This window comes from Quercus robur, chromosome 8 (assembly GCF_932294415.1).
Source record: "Quercus robur chromosome 8, dhQueRobu3.1, whole genome shotgun sequence".
NCBI classification, from domain to species: Eukaryota; Viridiplantae; Streptophyta; class Magnoliopsida; order Fagales; family Fagaceae; genus Quercus; species Quercus robur.
Window position 1 is genome coordinate 17,808,349 of NC_065541.1, and position 8,993 is coordinate 17,817,341.

Below are 8,993 nucleotides of genomic sequence, written 5' to 3' on the forward strand. Positions count from 1 at the left end.
CATGGCCACCAAAGTCATCTAACAAATCAACCTTTGCCATGCTAAGCTCACTTAACTATGGTTAAGCTACACACAACTCTAAATAATTGAGCCATACACAACCTAAATAGAAACCCTGATCAATTCTTGGCCAAATGGTTTCCTCTCTCCCATTTGTAGGTCTCAATTCATACCTCCAACAAGTGCCCAAACAAACCCCATGCCCATTTTAGACCATCAAAGAGTAGAGAGTAATAAGAGCTTAGTGAGAGATGATTAGATATTTAGGAAAGTAAGAGATGATTTAGATTTAATTCATCTTTCTATTGTTTTCTAATTATTTTATTTTTTATTTATATAATTTTTTAGATTTTAAAGAATTGGTTTTCTTTTCACTCCTTCTCTTCACACACAATCACATATTAATTTTTTTTTTTTTTTTTTTTTTTTACAACCTATGAACAGTAAGGTTGCATATATGCAACCTTACTATTCATAGGTTGCAAATTTTTTTAAGTTTACAAACCCGGATGTAGTGAGTTTTTGGTGACTTAAGTTGTAAAATAGCAATTGGGTGGTGTTTACACTTTACACCCTAATGCTAGTGCTCTTAGAGCAACCACATCAATGGTTGCAAAATCTTACAAAATACAAAAAGTAGCTTATTTTACACATTTTGATCAAAAAAAAAAAACACTCACATCAGTGAATGTAAAATTGTGCATAAATGCACAAATGCTACAATAACCGTGCATATATGCACTATAACTCTTCTATACATTATTTTAATATTATTTCTCTCCCCTCACATTCTCTCTTCCCCTGACTCTCTCTCTTCAACTCATAATCTCTACAACTGATAACCCCCACCGCCAACCACACAGACCCAACACCACCACCCACATCACCACAACTCAGCACCACCAAACACCACCACCACAACCCAGTACTGCCAACCACCACTACCACAACTCGGACACACCACAAAATCAACCAAAAAGTAAACAAACCCACACATGGTCACACCACAAAATGAATCAAAAATCAAACACACCCACACCCATAGACGAACACACCAACAGAGACAAAGACAGAGATAGAGAGCATTTTTGTGAACCTGTGGTTATGGGTCGACTAGAACGGTGCTTGTGGTGCTTTGATTGTGGATTGTTGCTTGTGGATCATTGATCGGTGTTCATGGATCAGTGAATCGTGGATTGGAGAGGCGATTTCATCATTGTTGCCATCACCGCAGCTGCATGTGGGTTGGTGATGTGGATCGATGCTGGCGGTGTAGATAGGTGCTTGTGGGTCGACGGAGATCGGTGGTGCTTGTGGGTTTTGATGGTTGTGGTGCTTGAGATGGAGTGTTGATCTAACCGTGAGAGAAAGAAGAAGAAAGAAGAGGAAGAAAAAGAAATAGGAAATGGTAGAGAGATAAGAAAAAAGAAAAAAATATATTAAAAAAAAGAATATAAAAATATTATTTATATAAAACATAGTGTATAATAGATGGACTGAAGTTGGTGTTTTGTAAAAGTGATGGTATAAAAAAAATAAAAAAATAAAAAAAGTAGATCTTTTTGTAAAATATATGGAATCTTTTAAAAGAACCGATGTCGTTGCTTTTACATCACAATCTTGGATGGTATTTATCACATCTAGGCATGAAGCAGGATAAAAATGTGCAACTTACATTTATACTCTTTTGACTTACATTTATACTCTTTTGTTGTAAGGGTACAGCTGCTATAATGCTCTCAATAGTCAATTCAAGTGCCTTCTTGACAAAAGTTTGTTACAATTCTGTACTAATCATACAGCTATTGAAATACAAGTTGATATAAGATGTTATCAGTTTTCATTTAGACTTATTTTATGCATAATTTTTTTAATTACTGTTAATAACTTGTCATTTAAGCTTTATTATAAAAATATTGTGCCATAACTTTATTATAATTATATGCAATTTCTTTAAAACTTTCTCTTCTCTCCTCATGTGTGTTAAAATATTTAGGATCTGTTTGGTAAGAGATTTCTAGTAACGTTATTTAAATGTTATGGAAATACATGTGGGTGAAAAAGTATCGTAAAAATACATTTTGTAATGTTTAAACAACGAAAACTGTTGTTTAAACAACAATACCAAACTGGCTCTTAGTATTCTAAAAAAAAAAATATATATATATATATATATGCAGTTTTTAATTTTATTTATTTTGTTTTTTATATGGAGAAAAATGGAATCAGAAATTTATTAACCACGAGATAAAGCAGACTTCTCCGAAGCCACAGCCTCATTTCCAAGCTACATGTGGGGCTCATAAGCAGCCACCACACATCAGTATTCTCTCTGCTTGGGGGAATTGGACTTTGACTGTGACACTACAAAAAAAAAAAAAAAAAACAGAACACGCACCAACGGACCAAACCCTACCCTACCCCGCCTGTCTCTGACAAGTCTTGATGCACCGAACCTCATATCATCCTCCTCCACCACACAAAAAAAAAAAATTCAATTCAAAATTTGCTTTGCTTTTCTACCACACAACTCCACGTCCTCAATCAAAGATTTCCTAACACCAATTCGCATCCCCACGTAGGACAACCCACGTGAAGAAATTGCCACATCACCCTATCCCAATCATAGCTTCTTCTATTCCATACTACCTTTTTTTTTTATTTACTTTTTATCATATCACCTTGTTATGGTTGCAGTTGCACCACATCTCACCAGACCTACTGCACCTTTCCCGGCCCATACATTTTTTTCGGGACCTATATATTATTATATGTATATTCCCAATGTTTTTTAGGGTAATAGAAATAATACTATCCGCTAATTCAATCGGACAAAAAACTAATTTAAAAATAATAAAATAAAGAAAGAAATATATCTACACCGAAAAAGGCGCGTGGATAAACGTAGAGGGTGGGACCCCTATTGATTTTTCACGATTGCGTATAAAATCACAATCAGAGCCCAGGTGAGCGTCACGTGGCTTGTGACCCAGTTGTGGATGGGAAACGTCCACGTAGGATATATCAGAATCTCAAACCCCAACAGTAAGGCTGACACGTCATCGCGTAATCCCAGGGAAAAAAAATATCTCGTTGAGAGAGAGAGAGAGAGAGAGAGGCGACGAGACCAGGCGATCTATCTATCTAACTAACCAAAAAATAAATAAAATAAAAGAGTACAGTAAAATATTTTCAACACGCAAAGCTCTTGCTACCATGACTGCGCGACACGTGTCATTAATTCACCTCGCATTTTGTGGTGGTCTTTGGAATTGCACGGTACTCAGTACCCCCAAATAGCCGTCATCCACTACGCATCGTCTCACAGTTCCCGAATTGAACTCCCCAATAGTTCGTTGCCATGACAGTTTTATAATGACGTGTCCGTTTACTATTGAGTGTCAGATTACAGATATTAATTCTTTTTGCGCAGGGAATTGGAGTTGAATCGCTTTGAAGAAGCAACTACTTGGAGGGGGGGAACTGGTACAGATATTTAGTTGCTCGCTACAATAGTGAAATGACTAAAGTACCCCTCGATCTTAACCCAATTTAGTGGAGAATATCTCGTAATTAATCCCTAGAAACAAGGGCAGTTTCCATAAATCTCTACAACTTGCACTTTCCCTTCTTTCTTTTTCTATTATTTCTTGCTCTTCTACGAGAGACAGAGAGAGAGAGAGAGAGAGAGAAAAAAATGGCGAAGGGTTGCGAGCTGTGCGGGAAAGCGGCGAGGATGTACTGTGAGTCAGACGAGGCGAGCTTATGCTGGGACTGCGATGAGAAAGTTCACGGTGCCAACTTTCTTGTGGCGAGGCACGAGAGGACCTTGCTTTGCCAAGTCTGTCGGTCTTTGACTCCATGGAAATCCTCTGGCCCTAAGCTCTGTCCTACAGTTTCTGTGTGTGAAGCCTGCGTTAACAACAACAACAACGAATGCCAGCGTGGCCAGGTCGCTGAGAGTCAAGAAAGTATCAACGATCATGATGAGGATGATGATGATGATGATGATTCTGAATCTGATGATGAGGATGGAGATTATAGTTCTGATGAGGATGAGGAACATGAGGTGGAGGAGGAGGGAGAGAATCAGGTGGTTCCGTGGTCCTGTGCTTTATCGCCGCCACAGCCACCGCCGCCGCCGAGTTCCACGAGTAGCGACGAGGAGGAGAAAGAGGAGTTGTCGAGTACGGCTTTTTCGACATTGAAGCGAGCGCGTGTGAATGCAGATCTCGATTCTGATGTATGTGTTTTTTCTTTTTCTTTTCTCTAATTTGTGTTTCTGTTATTTTTAGAATTTGGTTCGTTACATTTCGCAACGAAACCGTTAGGAAATTTTTATTTTAGGATCGATTTTAATTTTAATTCTTTTTCTGTTGCGTTTCTATTATCATTTCCTAGAATTTCTCGGCAACCAAACAGATATTTGTTAGGTTTTACTTGGGAGTCCAAAAATTCAAGGCTGTGATTGGTTTGTACAGGATTATATCGGGTGCTCTACATCTCTAAGGGCCACTGGAGCTTTAGCCAATGAGGAAGCGAGCTCTTTGGGCTCATTGAGGGCACGGAAGCAGCGAAAAATAACCACCGAAGCGAACCAATCAAAAAAAGGTCAAGAAGAGCCAAGATCGACGACGGCGATCATAAACTCGCTCAAGAGACTCCAAAACGACATTGCCATTGACGGTCAAGATGCCGCCGCTACTGTCCTCAAGCTGAGCAGAGATCAGAGCCGTTAATTTTGGAATTTTATTTTATTTTTGTTTACTAACTCTTTTTTTCATTTTTTTTTTTTTTTACCACAAGTTTTAAGGGTTTTTTTTTTTTTTTTTTATTAATCTATATTATATGGTATGAATTAATTTTTCTGCGACTCCAAATTTGTACTGGCTTGTATATAAATTAGTGCGGATTTTTCACCTAATATTCCTTTTTAAAGTTTTTATTATGTTTATTGGCATTCTTTGCAAGAGTAATAGATTATTTGTATATACATTAGAAAAAGTCGTTGAACTAGAAAATTTGTTTAAAACCCCATTAAAGATGAGGGATTGGGCATTTGATTTGGGTTGCTTTGACCTTATTTTTTGGGATAAAATAAAATGTCACATATAACCTGTTCCAAAACTAAAAGCAAACCCCCCCATTGGGTTCGTTGAGTAGATATATTGATTTGTTTCTCTTATGTGGGGCATAATTATTATTGGTGTCACGTTGATGATTAAAAAAAAATATTGGTGGGTGTTAGCTCATAAAATTGTCATCATGGCCCTGTATAAATTGTTATCATGGCATGCTTTATAATATTCACAAAAGAAATAAACTTAATGATATTTGTGCTATTATAAGGAAGCATATCCTATTTTCAAGAGCCAATGTTTCAGTTGGCTCAATTAGTGAAAATTTTTATAATTGAAAGCTTTTATAATTGAATAAGATATAAAATCTTTTATAATTGAATAAGAATCTTGATGTTTAATTCTCATCTATATCAAAAATTGATTAATGTCTTGGTTAGATGATAAAATCATCAAGAACAAATATTATAAATTGAAACTATATTAAAAAATCCAAAAAAGAAAAATGAATTGTACTTGGGGTTCTTCATTATTTAAGGCAATTGTTAACCAATTATTTTAGAAAAATTTTAACACTATTTTTATAGAAAATATAAAAAATTATCAAAAAAATTAATTATCTTTTTTATAAAAATTTTCTTAAAATAGATTAAGAAAGGTTTTAAAGTAAAGGTAAAAGACAAATTTAATTAGAGCTTTGTTAATATTTCTCTTTAATTTATTTTAAAATTTTTAATATAATGATTACTTATGGGTCATAAATTGTATTTGTTATATTCGAATTTCATGCGTTATTATTATTATTATTGAATCATTTTTTAAAAAAAAGAATATTATTATTGAATTTTTGTGGTCAATCCAGATTAATATTTTAAGAGAAGGATATTAAGGTCAATGACTATGAACGATAAAATTGAAGTTGTTTAATAGAGTTCAGCTTTGACAGGTTTTGGACTTTGGAGCTCCTCTATTTGTCCTTGAAAGGTTAGCAGATATTTTAGAGAAGGTGAAGGAATACAGATCACAGAAGACGTAAGGTGCGGAAAATTGTGTGGACTACATTTAGCGGTTCGAAACTTGTGGCTCTTTCTTGCTTGTAGGAGGCATATATTTAACATGGTCTTTATATGGAGTGGGAAAGGAATGTTAAATGTATGGTCAATAATAAAAAGCCATTTTAAAAAGCAATTGCGTCACTCAACGTGGCTCCGTTTTACTGTCTTCTTTCAATTGGTCAGGGATTTGGATGTCTTTTTCTTAGGGTGTCACTTTGTTTATGTCGACAATAATATTTTAAAAAAATGACTTATTTTTTAAAGTATTTTTTATAAAAATATTTTATTTTATTATGTTTAATAGTAATTTTAAATGATTTAAACAAAATGGTCTTTCTTATTTAGTTTGCTTTTCTTATTTAGTTTGCTTTGAGATACAGCAAGTGGAAAACAATTTCTAGAATATATGCCATATTTTTTATATTAACTAAAAATAATTTTTCTTTGATTCATTTATTCTATATTATCAAACACTAAAATATATATATATATCTTTGCACAATGTTTTCATCGAAACAAACAAAGCATTACATTTAATATTTAGTATTTACATTAGTTCGAAAGATATTTATTGATTTAATAATTAGTATTTACTTGTAAATTGTGACGGTATGAATTTATTGATCTGTAACATTGATAAAAGGTGGTGAAGGAAAAAGATCTTTAGGAGCACCATTTTATTAATAGATGTTTATGGAATTATGTGGTGACACCTTTACATACTTTGAATTCTATATCAAGGGACCTCCCAACACCAATCCTTTTGATTTGATCCCATCAGTTGTCTTGTTGTGCCTCTGCTTTATAATTTCAAATTTTCAAAACTAGGAAGCTGCAAAGAGAGAGGTGGTCCTCCCATAAAAGATCAAGACAAACTGTAATGGTCAACCTGAAATTGCAGGGATAACAATAACAATGGTATGCTATGCGTGATAAATGCGATATTCACAATATTTTCAGAATAAATTATAAATGATAAATTGTTATTAGTTATTATGAATGGATAAAAAAGTAATTTAAGTTTCAAATTCAATTTAGAATCAATAATAACATTTATTGTAAAAATGTTATAGATGTAGTGCTCCCATAATAATAGCTATAGTATTGCATGATAGCTATATATTGCATGTGGCTATCTATATCTGTGGACATACGGGGTTTCTCTTTTTGGCCAGACCAGATAACTGTATATGCCCGGATGTGCGTGATAAATGCGTGATAAATGCGATGTTCATAATATTTATATGCGTGATAAATCGCATTTATATACGTGATAAATGCGATGTTCACAATATTTTCAGAATAAATTATAAATGATAAGTTGTTATTAGTTATTATGAATGGATAAAAAAGTAATTTAAGTTTCAAATTCAATTTAGAATCAATAATAACATTTATTATAAAAATGTTATAGACGTAGTGCTCTCATAATAATAGCTATAGTATTGCATGATAGCTATATATTGCATGTGGCTATCTATATCTGTGGACATATGGGGTTTCTCTTTTTGGCCAGACCAGATAAGTGTATATGCCCGGATAGAGCACTTTTTTGTTTTTGCCTTTTCTTTTTCATTAAATACCACAAAGGAAAGCCAATTATATACGGTATTATCACAAGACCCAATTATATTCATAAAAGTTTTTTCAGCAGCCAGGGATGCAAGCAACTTAGAGCATGTTTGTGATGTGTTTTTAAAATGTGTTTTTAAATTTTTTCAAGAGTTCTATAACTTAATTGACATTTTTTTTATGTTTTCAATTAAAATATTTATGATTCAAATTCTCTTCTCTTGAAACTATTGAATTTATAATAAATAAATAATGTGTTTTCAAATTTCAGCACTTAAAATTAAATTCTTGTGAGACGTACCCAAAAAACTTGTTTGATTCATTTTTTTTGAAAATTCATCTTTAAAATCATGTCTCAAATACATTGTGCAAATGAATTTTTAGAGAACAAATTTTTGGTGTTTTCAATATCAACTATTTGTTTTAAATGAGATAGTGGAAAACTTGTAATAAGAAACCCAAAAAACCAAAAACAAAAACACATTACCAGACATGTTTGATATTAAAAATTATCAAAACACAATTTTAAGTGTATTTTAAAACTTTATCTAAAAAAAGTGTATTTCAAAACTGTTTTTAAACCCTAACTTCGTACAAAATGGTTAGAGACACTGCAATGAATCAAACGTGTGGATCTTATCATTTTAACTTTTTGGAAATAAATAAAATAAAAAAAAGAGAGACAAAAGTACAAATTACACCCTATTAGTTTGATCACTTGTCATCTTGGTCATGTAAGTTTCATTTTGGTTATAAATTGAGTTCACTTTGGGGATCTCAAGTTAAAAGAATCCCCAATAAAATATTAATGTTACAATTATAAGAAATCTTATCATATCCCGAAATACCTGTCTACAATAGAACCTACTAATCTATCCAAACTCAACTCCAACTCAATTGGACTACTCTTTCTAGCAAATTTCTTCTATGCAAGAATCTCCACAATCCGTGATTGACTCCTACAACAATGCTTGATTGGCGCAGATTGGTGCAAAGATCTTCGTAGCAACACACTCCAATATGAATCGATAGCAGCTTAGTGCAAAAACCTAGGTGCACAAAGTTGCAACAACTTCTCAAAACAAATGTCTTCTCTTTGTGTTTTGATGACAACCATAAATTATGGCTTATGTCTTTGAACCCTAGTACATAGATTCCAAGCTAGGCCAAGTCATCATGGGCAAGAACATACATATCTATTTTGATATCTCATAGCTCAATTAATCAAGAGATGTCAATCTAGGTATTAAGTTTCATTAAGTTTTGATTGATCAACAAGTATTGAGAG

The 8,993-nt window shown here is 33.3% G+C and overlaps 1 protein-coding gene across 2 annotated transcripts; it reads left to right on the top strand.

The window, feature by feature from the left end:
- The first annotated feature begins 3,464 nt into the window (after window positions 1-3,464).
- Window positions 3,465-4,924, top strand: LOC126694846 (zinc finger protein CONSTANS-LIKE 2). 2 transcript variants are annotated; one of them, XM_050391361.1, is made up of 2 exons: window positions 3,465-4,243; window positions 4,402-4,924. In XM_050391361.1, the coding sequence occupies exons 1-2, from the start codon at window positions 3,698-3,700 to the stop codon at window positions 4,507-4,509; spliced, it is 654 nt and encodes a 217-aa protein (XP_050247318.1). In that variant the 5' UTR covers window positions 3,465-3,697; the 3' UTR covers window positions 4,510-4,924. The 2 variants fall into 2 exon arrangements, with proteins under 2 accessions (XP_050247318.1, XP_050247317.1); XM_050391360.1 differs by having other exon boundaries at window positions 3,514-4,243; window positions 4,482-4,924.
- The last annotated feature ends 4,069 nt before the right edge of the window (window positions 4,925-8,993 follow it).

What these genes read in the sequence shown, in the direction of transcription:
- LOC126694846 (XM_050391360.1), top strand. Translation starts at nt 3,698, where the DNA reads ATGGCGAAGGGTTGCGAGCTGTGCGGGAAAGCGGCGAGGATGTACTGT. An exon ending in ATGCAGATCTCGATTCTGAT is followed by an intron (nt 4,244 to 4,481) that starts GTATGTGTTTTT and finishes TGGTTTGTACAG; the next exon opens with GATTATATCGGGTGCTCTAC.